Source organism: Anopheles aquasalis, chromosome Y (assembly GCF_943734665.1).
Source record: "Anopheles aquasalis chromosome Y, idAnoAquaMG_Q_19, whole genome shotgun sequence".
NCBI classification, from domain to species: Eukaryota; Metazoa; Arthropoda; class Insecta; order Diptera; family Culicidae; genus Anopheles; species Anopheles aquasalis.
This window is the reverse complement of record NC_064879.1, coordinates 5,261,089-5,281,481: the sequence shown is the minus strand read 5'-3', so window position 1 is coordinate 5,281,481 and position 20,393 is coordinate 5,261,089. Positions and strand designations below refer to the sequence as shown.

Here is a 20,393-nt window from a genome sequence, read left to right as displayed (position 1 = left end):
AATGCGCAATCGCCCTGATATGTGTGTCTGTGTGTGCGTGAGAGAGAGAGAGAGAGAGAGAGAGAGGAAGGTGAGTGAGCTCCCAGAACCGTGCCAGAGCCAGACAGCTTTTTGCCATCGCGCTCTGAAGCTGAACCGCGAATCGCGGTTACACTGGTGTCTGGTTTGTTCAACCGAAAATTTATGTCCCGAATTTCCCACTCCCTCCCCGCTTCCCACCCATTTTTCTGCCTCTCTCTCTCTCCAACTCTCTCTCTCTCTCTCGGTGCGTCGAGAGGCGATCGCGATCACTCACTCTTTGGTCGCGTTCTCTTTCTCTCCCTCTCTCTCTCTCTCTGTTTGCTCCATCCCCTGAGTAAGGGTAGGCCGCAAGGGTGCCAGGGTGCCAGACTCACCCCCTCTCCACCCCTCCCGCCGCCAGGGAATGCTGAGGGGTTTGGGTTTAAATCTTTTCGTTTTTTCCCCCCATTTTTCCGCCACCATTTTCATCGTCGCTTGTTTGATCTTTGCTCTCCCTGTGTGTGTGCAGGGGGGTCGAGAGAGCGAGTTTGGTCGGTCGGTCGGTCGGTAGTTGGGCCTACCTGATCCCGTAGCGCGACAGGACCGCCCGGCTCAGTAAGCGAGTGTCCGCCGATCGGGACGGTAACACCCGCACTAAACGCTACGTGTACGTGCGTGCGTGTGTGTGTGTGTGTGTGTGAGTGTGCGTGTGGGTAGCTGGGCTGGGAACCTGATGATCCTTCCTTCCTGATGGTCCCTGGTGGCTGGTCCTGCCCTGGTCAGACCGGGAAGGAAGCCACAGCGACTCAATCTGTCACTCGGTGAATCTCGTCAAATCGCGCTGTTCCGCTCGTTATCACACCCAGTATCAACCCCTTCCCTTCCACTACCCCTGTCTGATCGCAACGTCTGGTATGAGTGTGTGCGTCGCGTTACGAGTGTGCGTTCGACTACCAGGGGCTCCATCACTCTAGACCCCCCAATTCGAGCCTTGTTTCGAGACTAAACAGTGTGTTGGAGAGAGAGAGAGAGAGAGAGAGAGAGAGAGAGAGAGAGAGAAAGAAAAGAATTGTGAGTTTGTGTGGCTGCAGCAGGTGCCCCCCCACCAGGATGCCACTGTACTCGGAGCTGTACCACAACTTTGTGGGCAACACGCCAATCATCCCGACCCCGATCTCGGTCGGTTCGGCCAGCTACAGCCCACCGACGTACGTCGGTGTGTCGCGTGCCTACCCGAACGCCCTGACCGGTGCGGGCGGGCGGACGAGCGTCACCCATCCCACCTTCAGCCGCGGGTACGTACCGAAGCTGACGCCGATCACCGAGACACCGCTGACCAGCACGCGGATCGCGGCACTTGGGCGCGTCAGCTCGCCCAAGTTCCTGCACCACACCGGGCCGGCCGGTACCGGTACCGGTTCCAGCATAGCCGGCCATGCCGGCCACGGGCACGTGTCGCCAACGTACCAGAAACCTCGGCGCACCATCAACACGGCCGACATCGACGTGTCCGCGTCCAAGTACGCGTCCCGCTCGTCCCCGTCACCATCGTCAACACTCCTGTCGCAGCGCGGTAAAACCCTGGTCGACTCGTACGTCGGCACCAGTCCACCGGCGGCCGGTGTGCACCTCAACCATCACCACCACCACCACCACCACTCTACAATCAACAACAACAACAGTGCACCATCGGTTGCGACGTCACCCAGTGAAGGGACGGACACGCGCTCGGTGACACGCGATCAAGAGCTCAGTGAGCGCAGCGAACAGCGGCGGGCACGCTCCACCATCAACCGGAACCGGGCCGTGGTGCGGCTGAACACGATCCGTGCCCGTAGCCGGTCACGCGGTAGCCGCGGTAGTACGGAGCGATCGGAGCGCACCTCACCAGACACCACGACGACGGCGACGACGGCGACGACGGCGGCCGCATCGACCGGGTACGATGAGCAGATGCTCCTGCTCGAACCCGCTACTACCCGGGGTAGTAGCTCGTGGCGGGACAACTTCCGCGAGGAGCTATCGTTTCGACCGCGGCGTACCGAACCGACGAAATCGCCCGGTGAGCTGCTGCTCGAAAAGCATCTGATACGGGAGGGGGTGGCGGCCGAACAGCCGCTCGATACCGGCGGCCTTATCCTTCGCTCCCCGGTCATGAAGCGGCGCGGTACGGTGAACCGGCGGAAGAGCGGGGCCAAGATACCGAGCTTCCACGAGATCTGCGCCGACATCAGCTCGGACAAGCTGGACGACGATCTGAATGCGGGCGAACTGCGGCGCCGGGCGTCCCAGCTGATCGAGGATGAGCTGCTCCAGTTCCAGGCGGAGCTGAAACAGGTGGCTGCCGCTGCCGCTGCCACGGGGAACGGCGCAAACGGTAGCGGTCCGGGTGGCGCACCCGGTGCCGTTCCGCCCGAGACGCTCGAGGAGCGGCTAAAGGAGGCACTCGAGCAGCAGATACAGGAGGATTCCGGTGTCGAGTTTGCCGAGAAGCGCAAGCAGAAGAAGGTGAAGCGCACCAAGACGAAGGTGCTACCGCGGTTAGAGTGCGTGGAACAGCAGCAGCAACAGGACACCGTGACCGCCGTAACCGGGGACGTGGTGGTGGAGAATGCGCCACCACCGCGGCTAGTGGCCGCGGTGGAATCGATCGAGGAGTGCACACTGTTCAAGCTGCCCAAGAAGAAGAAAAAGGCGGTAAGTGGTGAAGGAGCGGCGGAGAAAGAGGAGCAAAGCACACCGAAGAAGACGGCGGCGCTGAGCAAGTCCGTGGTCACGAGCGGCACGGTACCGGTGCCGGTTTCGCACCAGGCGGTGGTCTCCACCGTCGGTGGCAGCGAACCGAAACAGGCCGTACTGCTGCGGAACGGGTTCGGCGCGGAGGTGTCCCAAACGGCCGCCGAGACGAAGGAAAGTCAACCGAAAGCGGTACCGGCAGTGAAGCAGCAGGTGGGAATCAAGACGTACGTACGGAAGAAAACGGTCGAGAAGCTCAGTGAACTGTCAGCGACAGTGGTGAGCGTGGATAGTGACGCTGCTGCTGCTGCTGCACCAAAAGTATTGCCAGCTGAACCGCCAAAGGTGCAGGAATCGGGGAGCACAACTGTGGAAGTGCTGGCGGCCAAGAGAGTAGTTCCCAAGGAGCAACAGCAGCCGCTGGCACTCGATGAGAAGAAGTTTCCGAATCAGAACTCGACGGAGCCCTTGAAAGTGAAGCAAGCTGGTGCTGCTGCACCAAAAGTATTGCCAGCTGAACCGCCAAAGGTGCAGGAATCGGGGAGCACAACTGTGGAAGTGCTGGCGGCCAAGAGAGTAGTTCCCAAGGAGCAACAGCAGCCGCTGGCACTCGATGAGAAGAAGTTTCCGAACCAGAACTCGACGGAGCCCTTGAAAGTGAAGCAAGCTGGTGCTGCTGCACAAAAAGTATTGCCAGCTGAACCGCCAAAGGTGCAGGAATCGGGGAGCACAACTGTGGAAGTGCTGGCGGCCAAGAGAGTAGTTCCCAAGGAGCAACAGCAGCCGCTGGCACTCGATGAGAAGAAGTTTCCGAACCAGAACTCAACAGAGCCCTTGAAAGTAAAGCAAGCTGGTGCTGCTGCACAAAAAGTATTGCCAGCTGAACCGCCAAAGGTGCAGGAATCGGGGAGCACAACTGTGGAAGTGCTGGCGGCCAAGAGAGTAGTTTCCAAGGAGCAGCAGCAGCCGCCGGCACTCGATGAGAAGAAGTTTCCGAACCAGAATTCGACGGAGCCCTTGAAAGTGAAGCAAGCTGGTGCTGCTGCACCAAAAGTATTGCCAGCTGAACCGCCAAAGGTGCAGGAATCGGGGAGCACAACTGTGGAAGTGCTGGCGGCCAAGAGAGTAGTTCCCAAGGAGCAGCAGCAGCCGCCGGCACTCGATGAGAAGAAGTTTCCGAACCAGAATTCGACGGAGCCCTTGAAAGTGAAGCAAGCTGGTGCTGCTGCACAAAAAGTATTGCCAGCTGAACCGCCAAAGGTGCAGGAATCGGGGAGCACAACTGTGGAAGTGCTGGCGGCCAAGAGAGTAGTTTCCAAGGAGCAACAGCAGCCGCTGGCACTCGATGAGAAGAAGTTTCCGAACCAGAATTCGACGGAGCCCTTGAAAGTGAAGCAAGCTGGTGCTGCTGCACCAAAAGTATTGCCAGCTGAACCGCCAAAGGTGCAGGAATCGGGGAGCACAACTGTGGAAGTGCTGGCGGCCAAGAGAGTAGTTCCCAAGGAGCAACAGCAGCCGCTGGCACTCGATGAGAAGAAGTTTCCGAACCAGCACACGACGGAGCCCTTGAAAGTGAAGCAAGTTACTGCTGCTACTCCTGGAGTAACCGTTGCAGAGCAGTCGACGAAGAAGTCCGAATCATGCAGCCCTACGGACACTGGCGTCCAACTAGAGTCCAGCACTGGCGCTAGCAAAGCTGGAACTGTACCGGTACCAAAAGCAGGCCAGGGCAACGTTGCCTCGGCCCAGCCTGATTTCCAGGCCAGTCTGGCGGCCGGTTCCAAACCAGCGTCCAGCAAGCTGCAGCAACCGGCAGCCGGTGCACCAGCCCCCAAACCAGTGGAAGAACCAAAGGCGGCCCCGAAAGCGATCGGTGGCCTGAAGCCGGCGGTACGCAAGAAACCGCTCGAGCTGTCAACGGTGGACGAGGTTGACTTCTGGAGTACGATCGGGACGCGTGAAACCGTCTCGTTTGCTCGGCGAAAGCAACAGCAGCTGGGCGGTGATCTGCGGCCACGATTCATCGAGGAGGAACAGGAGGACGGTTCATCGTCTTCGGCGTCGGCCGCCTCACCGACCGTCCACCAGAAGCAGTTCCGTGAAGCGTTCGGTCACTCCACACCACCGACCACACCGACAGCTACTGTTGCACCGGCACCGGGGGAGCGCAAACAGCTAGCAAATGGGCAGCGGGGGGCACCAACACCGTCCGAACAGAGCAAAGCAGATGGTGGTAAGGCAGTGCAGCCGCCCGTCTCACCGGCGGTCAACCAAGGTGCAACGGATCCAGGAAAGCGGCTTCCTTCCGCAGCCGCCGAAAAACCTTCACCACCAGCGTCACAGGGGGCGGCCAAACCGGGTGTCGGTGACCCGGTGCCGAAGGTGGTGGCACGCGTCACCGAGCCACTTCCGGGCGGCGGAAGTACACTCGGTGCATCGACCGGTTTGCCGGGGCACGTGCCACTCGACACGAAGAAGCTCTCGCCGAAGGAGCTGATCAAGGCGGTGGCACCGAACATTGCGGCGGCCGTTGAGCAGAAGAAGCGATCCGAGGAGCAATGTAAACAAAGCCTCGCTCAGACCCCGGTGGCGAGCCCGAGCACCACGATCACTACCACGATGATGACGACAACGACGACGACGACGACGACGACGACGACAACGACGATGACTACCATGATGAACGAGGAGCCCACCACCAAGAAGGTGGTGAAGAAGGTGGTGAAAGTGGTGAAAACGAAAACGGCTACCGGTACGGGGCCCGGTGATCAGCCTGTGGCCAAGGATGTGCCACCGGCCACGCTGGTCACCAAAGCGAAGCAACCGCCACCACAGAACAAGCCACCCAGCGTCAGCATCACCAAGGACGAAAAGGTGCAGCAGCAGCAGACGCTCGAGCGCATGAAGACGAAGCTGAATCGGATAACGCTGAACATGGGCGCGAAAAGCCTCGAGGTGGAGGTGAAGGAATGCCAAAAATGTCAGTCGGCGATCGTCGTGTCGTCCGAGGGTCCCGCTGGTGGTACGCTGAGCGTGCTTCCGGGCGCGATCGGGCAGCCATCGGTGACGTCATCGGCCTTACAGCAGAAGCCGATGATGACCACCACCAACACCACCAGCACCACCACGACCGGGCGGCCGATCCTTGCCTACACCGGTACCAAGCTGACAAAGAATAAATTCGGCACGCTAGACAACCTGAGCGACCTATCATCGACGGCCGCTGGCAACGATAACACATCGCAGCAGAATAATCAGCAACAGGCGCAAGTCAGTGGTGCAAGTGTACAACAGCGCAACAGCAAACAGTACAGGTGTGGTGCGCGCAGTGAGGAAGAGGAAGCAGAGGAAGGTGACGCATCGGCATCGGAGACCTCCTTCTCCGGCGTAGAGGACGACTGGACGTCGTCGGACGACGAGCTAGACGCGATGGCGAACGATAAGCCGGAAAAGAAGAAACCCTTCGACCCGACCAAGCGGGTCAAGCTCAACTTTGACCAGATGCGCAAGTGCTACTCGAAGGAGGAGAAGTGCCCGATCGTCCTAGTGGCCCGGCCCCGCCCGCTCTGGAAGGTGAAACGGCACGGCCACCGGCACAACCGGAAGGCCGACCTGACGAGCAGCAGCAGTAGCGGCAGCAGCAGCAGCGGTAGCGGCAGCAGCCGCCGTGCCAGTCGTGCAACCGACGACTCGACCACCACAACCTCGACCACCACGTCCACCACCGGGCGCACCTCCAACGATCAAACGTCCTCCGGGGCGGCCTCCACGGTCGAGGGTGCCGGTGCAACCTCGGACATCAACACCGACAGCAGCGTCAACTCGAGTACGGGCGGCCAGCGCCACCGCCACCAGCAGGCCGGCAAGCAGAAGCAGAAGCAAAAACGGGGCAGCGCATCCGGTGGATCAGGGGCAGCGTCCACCCTGCCCTCCGATCCGTTCGGTGACATCTACGATACACCGATGGTCATTCCGCTGCACGCGGAACCACGCTGCAGTAGCAGCGCCAGCCGGAGCGCAACCGGTGCGCAAGCCCGCAAAAGCAGCGGCTCAGTCCTGGACGAGAACAACAACAACAACAACGGGGGCAACAGTGGCAGCCAGAGTAGCCAGGCGCTGACCGATCTGATCGGCGACGAGGACGAACGGGGCCGCTCGATCGGTGTTGGGCACGAGGTGCGCAGCACCAGCACCAGTAGCCACGATTCCGGTTTCTACGGTGGCGGTACCGCACCGATCAGCCCGAAGAAGGCGCTCGGTAAGTCCAGACGTGTCCTGCCATGTCCACGGTTCCCCGGCACAACCGGGACTCCGGCACACCCAACGATACTCGCGATAAATACAACACAACAACGCAATACACAGTCGGAAGCAGAAGCGCAGACGAGTGGTGTTGCCACCTCGCACCACTCGCGGTGACCATAACCTCCCTCTTTATGGCCGCCATCTTGTGCGCGGGGCCGGCAGCAGTGTCCATCCCGCGTGTCTGTTCGGGTGTTAGTGACCCAGGCGAGGTTGGCCGGGGGTATTGCCAGAGGGCAGTGAGTGTCACGCGGAAACGGAAATCGAACATCGAAAATCGAAAATAGCTTCTTCGCTTTCGTTCGCTCGTTCGCTCGCTCGCTCGGATTTGCTACCCCAGCGAGGGGGGGGGGGGGGTGGGGAGGGTAGAGACTCGGACTCACACAGTTCGACTGCCGACTCGGTGGTGGTCTTCACGACGTGACGAGCAGCTGATTTCACCGGCCTATAAATACTCCGCACCGCGCACCACACTTGCCGTTGCGCACTGGGTGCTGCGGGGGGGTGGGGGGGGGGGGCAACACGAGCAAACACACACAAATGCGACGCGCTGGCGTTCATGTGAGGTTCATCGATCGATGCACGGTCATCTCCGACCAGTTGGGGGGGTGCTAGGGGGGGGGCAACGGGGTGCCGGACAGAAGGCGGGTGGGGGTCTGAGGCTGAGAGCTGACCACTTCACTGCCTTGCACTGCCTGGTGCACTGCGGTGTTTGCTAAATGTCAAGTTCAATGTCATCTCGTGCGCCGTCCGGCGGCTCAAAGACCAGGGCAGAGACCAGAGCCTATCGGAATGCACTGCAATGCAGCACCACCCATACACACTCTGGAGGGTGCGCGAACGCCTCCGGACCGTCCGGAACCCGTCGCGTAATTAAAACGAATAATATTTTTCTTTTTTCGGGGCCGCCACTGTGGCAGAAACGACCCTGTAGTAATGCCTCCGCGTAAGCAAAAGCAAACCGCGACGAGCTCGTCAATATTTGTGTGCCCAAGGCCACACCCAAAACCCAAACAAAGCCACTAAGGCGGTGGCCAGACATGCGGTGTGGTGTGTGGGCCTGTCCAGGGACAACCTGTTTTTACTAACAATCATCCATTCTTGCGGCCAGTAATAGGTGGCTGGTGTGCGAGCAAGTGACAGCGACCGTCCGGATCTTAACCTCACTTGCGTCTTTGCTCCACCTTTTAGCCGTACTGATGGATGGATGGATGGATTGGTTTTTTTTTTGTTGTTTGGGGCGGCAGACCGGACCAGACCAGCGAGCAGCAGCAGCAGCAGCAGCAGAGTGTGTTACTCTGGTTTTGAGGAGGTATTTTTAACAGATTTATTCCCGCTATATTATTGGTACATCACTCATCGCTGTCGGTGCGCGCGCGCAAGTTACAGCAGTGACTGCATCGCCGCACGGGACCATCCTCGTTAAGCCCGGTGGGGAAGGGAGGAAGGGGCATTGGCATTGGCTCGGGTACGACAGCTGCGCCGCGCGCCGAATTCTCTGCAAAACAAAAAAACTTCTCCCCCATTGTACTGCCACTCGGGAGCTTGTGAGGCCGGTGTCCGGCGGGGATACCAAGCACAATATTCCCCCCCCCCCCCCCCCCCCCCGGGTCTAAGAGGAAGAAGTCTCGCGTTCACACGCGAACGGTGCTCTCGTAATCGAACCGTAAAACACCTAGCTAGCCTTGTCGAGCTAGCGGCGCGGTTTACGGTTTGTTTAGTGTTTGGTTCCGGAAGGGCGACAGGTACCATGCGCCTCCATGCCCGGGCGGGGGCGTTATGACGGATGATGGTTAACTTAATTTGTTATTTTTTGTTTGTGTACCTAAATGTCATATTGAAACCGCCACTTCTCATGTACATTTGATTGTATTTGGAGGATTTTGGGAATTTGTTGAACAACCTCTTCCATGGCATCACATTTAGAAATGCGCCTGTCTGCCTGCGCGTGCTGGATCACTTGCAATATACAAATGCTGCTTTTGATGGATTAGGAATTACTAATTACGGGTAGCAGCATCGAGTTTTTGTGGAATTTTTGGGATTTTTTTTTGTAGCATTTTGAAGTTGGAAAAGTAATTGTTAAGAGTTACATAATTATTTTTAAAAATAATATCTAGATTTTTTGTGAAAACTGCACGGGCCAAGCTGGAAAATTCTGTTGTTCTGGAAAAGTGATTAAAAAACTCATTAGGTTCGCTCCATTAGTTTTGATGGTAGCGATGAGAAATGCACTTCAAAGTAGCTGTATCATGCATTGAGGTGTGATTTTCTCGATCAGTTTCACCTTCGATTAATGCAAGAGTTTTACACAATACTCTCGAGAGGATCAGCATTGAAAGGAAGAATGTAAAAAAAATGAACGGGTTTTAAAAATATTAAAATCATTAAACTTGCCTTTAAAAACGGGCCGAGATTCGGTATGCAATTCAGAGAGAGAGAGAGAGAGAGAGAGAGAGAGAGAGAGATCGCGCGCGTAAAACAAGAGTAAGCAAACAGGAAACGAGGCACCAATGGTAGCGGTGCGGTCGTAGAGAGCTGTCAGGCCGCGGTAATGCCGCGTGATACCGTGCCATCGCCATCGCGGCATCGGTTGGTCGTTGGGCCCTGCACAACGAGACTAATTAATCCTCTATCTATTTTGAATTTGAGAGATTTATTATTAGCCCAATTCGTGCGCGACACCGGACCACTCGCTCCGTTTCCCCCTCCCTTTTCCCTTTCCACCCCCTTCACTTTCTCGCAAACCCATCAGATCTCATCAACGTACTGCGTACTGGGCGCGCTCGTTTCGGTTGCGCGTTTGTTTTGGCTTTACGCGTAATCGTAACGCTTGCAACACTCGTGACACGTTCACGGCATTACACGCAACGCAGCTGCTCGCTGCGGGGCGCTGTTCGGTTTGGGTACGATCAGTGGCTTTTCACTCGAACGGAAAAAGCTGACAACAACAAAAAACCCAAGAAAATGAGAGCCAGGGAGAGAGAGAGAGAGAGAGAGAAACAAGAGACGAAAGTCAAAAAAGGCAATGAGAAAGTGGAAAAGCAGCGCCTTTCGTCGTACTTTTTTTTTGTTGTTGGCAAACGAGACGCGAGCACAGCGCCACCACCACCCGTGAGGGGTCCCCGACCGTTACGCATCCTTCCTGTTGTTCCGATTTTCGTTTTCTGTTTTCTCCCCCCTTTCCCTCTTTCTCTGCATCTTTCGCTCCTGCTGGATACGCGCTGCGGATTCGGCTCAACCTCGTCTACTCGTCGATGGATCGTCGTGTTCATCATCATCATCATCATCGTCATGATCGTACGGTCGCAACCGCAGACTGTGACGTGAACTGTCACAAGAAGTGCGAGAAGCTAGCGGCCAATCTGTGCGGCGTCAATCAGAAGCTGATCGTCGAGGCACTGTCCTCGGTGCGCCGAGGTAGGACAGGCCACCGGAAAGGCTCGGCCGCAAGAACCGTCAGCCAGCCAGCCAGCCAGCCAGCCAGCCAGCTCGTCAGCCAAACAGCGTTCTCTCTTCGCCTCTTTTTTTTTTTTTTTTTGGTGTCCCCCTTTTTTGTGCGGCCGGTTTGTTGTGCTTCAAGCCCCCCCCCCCCCCCCTGCAACAACTCTTGTCACTCTGTCTTTCTACTCTTCCCTCCGAATCGCCGACAGAACAGACGTAGCACAACCTTTAGCTCCGATCCGGTGATGACCTTTGCGGTGTGGTCGGTCGGTGCGTTGCTTTGCGTTCCATCCATCCATCCATCGCTTTCCTCTGCGCAGAGCGCAAAAAAGTGCCTGCCTTTTGCTCTCTATTTGGTTTTTTTTATTTCCATCCCCTCCACTCACACATATCCACCTTTTGCTGAGTTGTTATTTTCGATAAGCTATTTACGTTTTGCGAAAACGTCCAAGTCCATCGCTAGTCGTGAGGTGGTGCGCGGGCGCGCTCCTGCACCTGCTAGCACACGGCATCCCAGCACCCCCTTCTCCCTCCCTCCCCCCGCACCCCCGCCAGAGAGCAAGTGCCAGTAGTGTACGGTCGCTCCCGGTCCCCGCTTTTGAGAGGGGTGGCTAGGAGAAGGAGGCTAGCGGGGTGCTGACGACGGTAGAAGCACCATCATCACCGTCATCATCATCATCATCATCATCATCGGCACAGTCCCGTGGTAGATCAGCGATCGTCGGATCGTCGGATCGTCGTCGTAGTGTGTTGGAATGTTTGGCGATGTCTTCAAAGCGCTGCCAAAAAACCCGCCGCGACTCCTAGTACTCTTTCTCATCCCCCTCGACCCCCCCCCCCCCCCTCGGAACACACCCCCGTCACCGTCAACCCTCTCACAGTCCACCAGACAACCAAAACGCGACGCAATATTCCAACTACCACCACCACCACCACACTCCCACGGCTATTGTCCACCACAGACACCCCCGGGGAGCGAGGGGGTTGCTTCATCCCTCTTCGTGCCCTTCCTTCTCTTTCCGGTGGCGACGTGAACGTCGTGACGTCAATCGGGCCCCGGTGCAGCTGCAATTACAACACTCCGACCGGCCGGACAGTGCATGGCCACGGTAGGAATCTTCCCTCCCACTCCCCCCCCCCCCCCGCCACCCCCTCCCCCACAGGTGAGGGAATGCTCTCTCTCTCTCTCTCTCTCTCGCGCGTATCGCTAATTAATGGCCCTAGCGCGGTCCCCACAATGTCGCAATCGAACACGTGCCACACAGCTCCCCCCCCCCCACCCCCTTTACCCTCCCGGTTTGACGTGGTCCAGCATGTTCTCCCCCTCCTCCTACAGGTTTTCTCTCTCTCTCCGCTCTCTCTCCCTCTCTCTCTCTCTCCCTCTCTCTCTCTGTATCTCTTTCGATCTTCCGGAATTTCTACGGTTTTTTGACTGGCTAGCTGGCTGGCCCCCAGGGAAGGGGGGGACTGGAACCGGAGGTTTAGCTACGGTAACATAACCGACCACTCCGTCCTACCTCCCCCGGCCCCGACTTTCCACAGGAGTGCACGATGCCCGGGATTCACCGCTGAAGACACCGCCGAGCGCCAATCCAGCCTATCGCATCGAGACACCGGCCGGGGCACCGCTACTGTTGCAACAGGACGCTGCTGGCAGTGGTGGTGCCGGTGGTGGCAGTCCGGTTGGCCGGCCCGGTGGCCTACCACCACCACCACCACCACCACCGTCTTCAACCACCGACTGTAAGGAGGAGGACATAGGTAACGTGAGCCAGCGCCAGAGCCAGTGCAACCAGCTAGCGTGCGTGCGTGCGTGCGTGCGGGCGGGGGACTCCCGCAATCTACCGCCGCGCGCGCGGTGATTATTAATAAAAAAAAGAAAAAGCGTGCTGCGCTGCTTGGTGTGTGTCGTCACGTCACAACCAAACTGGCACGTTACTGGCGATCACGGATCCGTTAATGGGGCCGACCGGCCCCGGCCCGGCCCGGCCCGGCCCGGCCCGGCCCGGCCCGGGTTGTCAAAAGCCTCCCTGGTTCGGTTAAAGTTTTTGGAACCCGCCCACACACACACCAGTGTGCCAGTGTAGGTGGCCCCGGGGGGGTTGTATGTTTTTTGTTCCACCTGGCGGCAGCACGGGGGGTGGGGGGGGTGGGAATCCGTGGCACAGGTATGCGTGCGTAGGAAGTGGACGACGACGATGCGCACCCGGCAATGCCCCAGATCGATGTTACTGCTTAGGGGTTGGAGGGTGGGGGGTGGTTTAAAAGGGTAGAATAAGGGTACATACACGCGAAGCGGGCGAAGTGTTCCACCGCCTGTGAGTCGGTGCTAACACAATTTGCGCAAAAAAAATACATTCACAGCACAGACGTTGGGGGTGTCCACCACCCCCCCCCCCCCCCCCCCCCCCGGGGGGGGATGACAAGAGAAATCGTTGGTCCCGTCCGGATTCTGATGTACTACGCTCAAACAGAACGTGTGAAACGTCACGACTCGTCAGCAAAACAAAAAAACAACAAAAAAAACAAACGAAGATTTCTCTATTGATTTACTTTTCCTCCCTCCCTTGCTTGCTCTGTCCCTCATCCCTCATCATCATCCCTCAATCGGCCATCTTTGGGCCCTTTTCCGGTTGGATGACCACAGAGACATCATACACGTACGCCCAGTTCCAGAAGACGGGCAAGCTGACTGCCCCGGCCACAGTGATACCGCGCTTCCGGAAGTACAACGTGGACGATTTCCACTTCTTGACGGTGCTGGGCAAGGGTAGCTTTGGCAAGGTAAGTGTCAGGCTCTCTCTCCTCTCTCTCTCTCTCTCTTTCTCCCTCTTTTATCTTTTTTATTAACCGTATACGCGTGTGTTCGTGCAGGTGTTTTTGGCTGAGCTAAAAAACTCGGACTACTACTACGCGATCAAGTGCCTGAAGAAGGATGTCGTGCTGGAGGACGACGACGTCGACTGTACACTGATCGAGCGAAAGGTACTGGCCCTCGGTACCAAGCACCCGTTCCTGTGCCATTTGTTCTGCACCTTTCAAACGGATGTAAGTATACCTCCCCCCACCCCGCCCCGCCCGGGGGAGTAAGCAGGGTGTGTAGTAGCTGCCAGCCAACAAGGAAGTCTCCCACCCGATGCGGGGATGCGCAGGGGCGAGGGGGGACGGGGGGGGGGGGGGGGGATGTATGAACTCATTCCTGTCCATTGCCCCGACCGACATCGTACCGACCGAAAAAAAAAAAACACGGGTATACGGTACGGGAGAGCTCCTGCAGGTGCACAGAGCACAGTGGTGGAGGTGGAGGAGGAGGAGGAGGACTAATTTTAACTAGGAACCACCCCACCACCTCGCCCCCTCCCGTGCAGCCGTGCCGCGACTTGATCGGAATGTAACGCCAACCGCCACCCCCACCCAACCAACCCACCCCCCCCCCCCCCCCCCCCCCGGGCTTTGGCTGCGTGTCAGAACGATGCGCACACACGGTTCCCCGTAAAGGGGGCCACCGGCGGGAGTCGTTCTATTCTTAATCGTGGGCCCACTGCACGCGCCCACCGCGAGTGCGCGGTACCCAGTGACCGATATATTGTGCCTTCTTCCTTTCCTTTCCTTCTTCTTCTTATTCTTCTGCTTCTGCTGCTGCTTTTGCTTCCTGATGCCTGCTGGCCACCGGCACTGGTTGCTTCTCGTCAATATTCCCCTGGCAAAAACAAACACCCCTTTGGTGGCCGGGGCCCTCGCGAGGGCTCCATTTTCGGGGCGAGAGCGCCATCTTGTTTGTTCGGGCATGGCACTAGACTGGTGGCCCAGGTCTAGGAAAAACAACAGAGAGAGAGAGAGAGAGAGAGAGAACCGCGACTAATTAATTCTGCTCCTGTCTGTCCATGTCCTCACGCAGAGTCACTTGTTTTTCGTCATGGAGTACCTGAACGGTGGGGACCTCATGTTTCACATACAGCAGAGTGGACGGTTCCCGGAGGCCCGCGCCCGCTTCTACGCCGCCGAGATCGTGTCCGGGCTCAAGTTCCTGCACCGCAAGGGCATCGTCTATCGGTGAGTAGTAAGACCGTGAGACCTTCCCACAGTCCGCCCTCAATTTAAAGCGAACAAACTTAACGCGAACGAACCGTCTCCGGTGTCCGGTTGACAGCGATCTGAAGCTGGACAATGTGCTGCTGGACTACGACGGCCACGTGCGGATAGCCGACTTCGGCATGTGCAAGCTGGAAATCTATCTGGACAAGCTGGCGGACAGCTTCTGCGGTACACCGGACTACATGGCACCTGAAATCATAAAGGTCTGGAACGCTTGACACCCACGGGGGGGGGGGGGGGGGGGGGGTAACAAAAACAATATCTACATCTGTTGAAAAAATAGTGGCATAATTTCGGGGATTGAATATTAAAATTATCTGGAAGGGGGAAACCTCTCTTTGGGTAGGGGATTTGGGTACGTAATAACTTCTTTTCCTCTCCCCTACCCACGCCCAAGTTATTTTTAAGTTTCTGGCTCATTTGAGGGGGGCTTCGATATTTTCGGGCTAAAGAAAAGGGCCATTTTTAACGATTTTTTGTGACGTAACCATTCAACTGTATTTTTTCAAGTAAATGGCTTATCTTATCTAAAACTTTTGAAGAATATTTGGTATTGTTTTGAGCAATATTCATTGGAAAATTAATCCGTGGCATCAAATTTTTGTAGGCGTGTCGCCGCAAAGGTACTTTTTACGGTGCCCATCGTAGCTGCGTAATAAGTCATCTAAACTACACAAATCGATACTCGTTTGAAAGATTATAAGTTTATCTAGGTAGCCCTGGAGAGGTTTTGTTGATATTTTAATGTTTCGATTTTTGGCAGATTTTTGAAGTTGGAAATGTGGTGCTTTTTGCGATTCTGCCATAAAAAACGAACTTTACAGATTTGTTTCAAAATAAGTATCAACAACTTTCATGAAATCTCGACGGGGCTACCTGGCAAAAAGTGTACAGATTATGTGTGAAAAATTTCAAATCGATCTGTGTAGTAGTTTTTACGCTACGATGGGCACCGACTTTAAAAACGTTGGTTTTTTAGGAAACGCTCTTCAAAGTAGCGAGCTGCATGGAGCCTTGTATGAAAGGCGAACTTTCAAAAATCTGTATCTTTGTCAGTTTTGCTTCGATTGATCCAAAAATTTTACACAATACTCTTGAATGGATCGGCTTTCAGGGAAAAATGGTAAAAATATGTGTCACAAAAAAATTAAATACCGAAGTCCCCCCTTAATCGGTTACCATGAGCCATTTGAATGTCTATTACAAACCCTTGAAACTGGGCAATTTGACAGAGATGTAGATATTGTTTTTTTTTTTACCATCAAACTACCGTACTTTTACTTATACGAACACCTACAATCTTCGCTCACACTCGCACAGGGTCAGAAGTACAACCAGGCCGTAGACTGGTGGTCGTTCGGCGTGCTGGTCTACGAGATGCTCGTCGGCCAGTCCCCCTTCAGCGGCTGCGACGAGGACGAGCTGTTCTGGTCCATCTGCAACGAGATTCCGTGGTTTCCGCACTATCTCTCCAAGGAGGCGCTACGATTGCTGCAATCGGTAAGTGGCTCGCACGATCACAACAATCTGATCATCCGGTCTCTGTCACTGATCGCGTTTCGCTCTTCCATCCTCGTTGCTTGCAGCTGCTGGAGAAAGATGCCACGATTCGGCTCGGCGTGCTGAATACGATGGACGAGGAGAGTGACATCAAATACCATCCATTTTTCAATAGTATTACCTGGGACAAGCTGGAGAGAAGAGCCGTCGAGCCCCCGTTCAAGCCACAAGTCGTAAGTTGCCATCTCCAAATCCTTCCACCAGCCTTCAGCAGGGGGTTTTGTCGCAGCCGTCGCCACTTTACTTAAACTTCTCTTCACTCTTCTCTCTCTCTCTCTCTCTCTCTCTCTCTCTTTCGCTCTGTTCCCTTCTTTCTTGCAGCGGCACCCGCTCGATACGCAGTATTTCGACAAGCAGTTCACCCGCGAGCGAGCACGACTGACACCGATCGATCGCAACATACTGGCCTCGATGGATCAGGCCCAGTTCGAGGGCTTCACCTACACCAATCCCAATAATACGCTGACGTGAATATCATCCCAAAAAAAAAAACAAAAAAAAAACTTAGCGTGTCCGCACCGTGCGACACCACGATTAGCGTTAAAAACTTTTGCAAATCATCAAACCTAGAGCTATCTAGAGAGAGAGAGAGAGAGAGAGAGAGAGAGAGAGAGAGAGAGAAAGAGAGAGGGAGAGAGAGTAGTTGGAAAAGTAACTCCTTCCTCGTTTCGCAACAGCAACGCATCATGGCCACCCCTTCCGCCCCATAGAAAAACCCCCGTTTTTTCCCACACATCACATTCACCCCTTCCACCCCCACACCCTTCCACGTTACACATACACCCGTAACACGCACGCACATGATAGCGGTTTTTTTTTTCGGAGCGATCTCTCTCTTCCACTGTGGCGTGGTCTGAATGTAGCCGTTTGCACTGTAGTAGCCTCGCACGCCTGTGCTTGTATGTTTGTATGTTTGTTTAGATCCCGCGATCATCATTCACAGCAAAGCACGCACGACCTATCTATCCTCTCACTTCTCCCCTTATTCCGTCACTCAACGTCACTAGTTTGCTACTGATTTGTGCTGAACCAAAACTCCTGCGCGGCTTTATCTACTCCCAGAAGAATGGCACTGCCTTGTGCAGTGCGTGGGTGTGCCCACTCACCCTAGCACAGGCGCTGCCCTTTTTTTGCTGATTTAATGATTGTTTTCGCAACACACGGCGGTAGATAATCGCAACGCATAGTTAGGCAAATAAGCACAATGCTGATAATAGTGCGGATGATGATGGTAATGATAAAAAGTAATTTGTAATGGTAAATAGTAATAATGAATAATGATAATATTAATGACAATAATAATAACAGTAATAATAATAACAATAATAACAATAGTAATAATAGTAATGATAATTCTTGTAGTAGTAATAGCTGTAGTTGTACTGTTGGTGCAATAGTAGGAGGCGGAGGAGCAATGGTTGACAGGTCCCCTTTCCCGATGGTCTTAGTACCCCGCGCTGGCAGTATCCCGAGACTTAGGTGCGAGTCCTGTCAGCAAAGGTCAGGTTTCCACTCACACTCACACACATACGTACACACTTTGAGTAGTAGACATGGGATGTGTGCAAAGAGCAAGGGGCTGGGGATGCCGAAAACCCGGCACAAGGACTCCTGCTCTGGCTTGTCTAACTGGGGTCAATCGACGACGACGACGACGTCGAGTGGTCCATGGCCACGTGCTGGCACGTATCGAGTGCTAGAGAAACGCCCTCCGGGTGCTGCATTTTTCTTTTGAACCCCAACTGCACCGCCATTGCTCCGGTTTTTTTTTTTGTTTTTCTCTGTCACATTCGCGCCTTCAATCCTTCCCTTTTATCTGTCTCACTCTCTGTCTCTCTCTCTCTCTTGCTCTCTCTCTCTCTCTCTCTCTGATTTTCCCCCTTTTTTATTTTTTGTTACTGGGAATCACTTGTTTCGGTATACATTTTTTGAACTGAACACTTTCCTGCATCGGAGGTCGGTCGCCCATCGTCCGATTAACCGTTTTACCTGTTTGCTGGCAGGCGTAATTAGCATGCTGTTTTGTGTGCTCCTCCGACATCCTCGCTCAACTCACCCACCTACCTCACCCACTCACTCACTCATGCATCATCGCAATGCAACCAAGCAACTATTCGCCTAATTCTCTCGTTTCTAATCTTCCGCATTTTCGTTGAGGATGAACGTTAATTGTTTTTTTCTTCTTCTTCTTCTTCTTCTTCTCTCTCTCTCTTTCTCTCTTTCTCTCTTTCTCTTTCTTTTTTTTCTCTTTCTCTCTGTTACTACGAACCCCGCACCACTACCAACTACTAAACTGCAAATCAATACCGCTTTTCGCTGCGTCCAACTGCGTGTTGTTGCCACCATCCACATCCTTGTCTATTCTCCTTCTGTCCTTTGCGTAACATCCGTGCAACGATGGCCGCATTGGGATTTGCATCTGTATCGGCGACCTCACCTCACACCACACACACGCACACGCACACGCACAAACACATGCACCAAACCAATCACATCTCGGTTATTGCCAACCGGATGCGAGAAAACGTGATCGACCGTTGGAAATCACGTGCCACCGAACATCGCTCCGGCCGATCCAAACTGATGGGCAAACATAAACACCTGTACACACGCACATTCACACATGCACACAGAAAGCTGCGCGAGAAGCAGAAGAAAAAGCAGAAGAAAATGTATTTCTGCCCACAGTGCGGTGATATTAAAGTAACGTACAACATGTTTTGAGAGTATATACTCAAGACACTGCGAGTGATAGCGAATGTGTGTGTTTGTGCGAGAAAGAGAGAGCGAGAGAGAGATAGAGATGGAGAGCTTAGGTGATAGTGAGGGAGAGAAATTGGAAAGGAGGCATAGTGCGAGGCACGACATGGAGAAGGTAGATCGCGCCTAGCAGCATCCACTAGCCGAGTGGCCACCAAACCAACAACAGTACAGAGGAAGACGACTGCGCGCCGTGACACTGCACCCACTTGCCCTTCATACCACTCTCCCTGTTCCCTATTCGGAGGCAAAAAGAAAGAGGGGACGAGCACGGGGTAGGGTAGGGTGCCTAAAACCGATGGCCAATAATCCCATACCACAAAACTCGCGCGATTTGGAAACCCCCTCCGAGTGTGATGCGTTTTACGATGGTGTACTGCACTGGTTTGCCGTCTTTGCCGGGCTAGCAAGTTGAGGACATCTCCACTTACCCTCTCCATCGCTCCTGCAACCCCTGGTTGATTTGTGAAAAGACTCCAGCGGCCTGAACCGCTCCGACTTGTTCCAAAAGCTCAGTACTTCTTTACCTTAAAATTGTGATTTGGGCTGCCTGCTTCCCGTTTTATAGCTACTCCCTCATTCGGCGCAACAATAATCCTTCCCTTTTCTTTTCTTTTTTTTTTGGGTGCGCGGGGGGGGGGGGAGGGGCTCGTATCGAAAGACGGCACAGGAAACACACTAGCACTAAGCATAATGTAACTGGTACTCCGTTATTGAAGGGCTCATACCTAACAGGAATCCTACCTGCTCACTGTATGCGATTTCACGACATTCACAACATCCTAACTTCCTACCTCCTCATCCCTTCCCCATTCCTGCTCCCGTATTCTCCCAGTTCCTTCAAGTCATCGTGGTGGCCATGGTGCCGCACAGCGGACGCAGCGGAATGCAGCATTACTGTTTTGAAGCCCATGCGGCTCGTTTTGTTAGGTCAGGGCGGTAGACCTTGGTCGTAGACCACGTGGTTCGTGGCCCGTGTACATGAGGAGCAGCGTGTGTTTGCGCGCGTGAAGCAGAGAGGAATCAAAATCGATTCCTCTGATGAGAGGCGACTAGATTGAGTAAATTATCCGTTTTGTTTACTTTGATTTACGTCCCGGTCAGCAGCATGACGGGAAACGTACGATGTGCAAGGCGCCACTAGTCGGTTGCTTTTGTGCGCTTTTGCGGTTTCGTCGGATAGTAGAGTGCACTCTGTTGGAAGCGGCGATGGCGTTTGTTCGTGGTGTTTTAAGTGAGCCATCCATGGGAGGGGAGGGGGGGGGGGTGGCTGGTGAGAACATGTATACTGAATAATTGTGAAGTAGTAGAGTAGGGCGTGCAGAGCCACCAGCCAGTGTACACTACTGTCCACACAAACCGCCTTTTTGTGCTCGTAGAGAGCTAGCTAGAAATTCGACGAAGGCAGCTTGGCTGTGTTGCAAGATACGTACGGAGGAAAAGGATGCGAAATCGCAGTAAATGCTTGTAAACACCCCTTTGTATCTTTGAAATAA

At 54.8% G+C, this 20,393-nt stretch overlaps 1 protein-coding gene across 3 annotated transcripts; it reads left to right on the top strand.

The window, feature by feature from the left end:
• Positions 1-642: 642 nt before the first annotated feature.
• LOC126579929 (mucin-5AC-like) lies at positions 643-18,913 on the top strand. Of its 3 annotated transcripts, XM_050243685.1 has the most exons (10): positions 643-3,264; positions 3,631-6,994; positions 13,130-13,266; positions 13,357-13,530; positions 14,381-14,535; positions 14,633-14,780; positions 15,898-16,077; positions 16,164-16,310; positions 16,459-16,604; positions 18,771-18,913. In XM_050243685.1, the coding sequence occupies exons 1-10, from the start codon at positions 1,111-1,113 to the stop codon at positions 18,859-18,861; spliced, it is 6,696 nt and encodes a 2,231-aa protein (XP_050099642.1). In that variant the 5' UTR covers positions 643-1,110; the 3' UTR covers positions 18,862-18,913. The 3 variants fall into 3 exon arrangements, with proteins under 3 accessions (XP_050099642.1, XP_050099639.1, XP_050099641.1); XM_050243682.1 differs by having other exon boundaries at positions 643-6,994; XM_050243684.1 differs by lacking the exon at positions 18,771-18,913 and having other exon boundaries at positions 643-6,994; positions 16,459-16,662.
• Positions 18,914-20,393: the final 1,480 nt, after the last annotated feature.

Excerpts from the sequence above, each read along its gene's own strand:
- LOC126579929 (XM_050243682.1), top strand. The coding sequence starts at position 1,111 with ATGCCACTGTACTCGGAGCTGTACCACAACTTTGTGGGCAACACGCCA. Across the intron at positions 14,781-15,897 it reads TGGCACCTGAAATCATAAAG|GGTCAGAAGTACAACCAGGC; the intron begins GTCTGGAACGCT and ends ACACTCGCACAG. Across the intron at positions 16,078-16,163 it reads CGCTACGATTGCTGCAATCG|CTGCTGGAGAAAGATGCCAC; the intron begins GTAAGTGGCTCG and ends CGTTGCTTGCAG.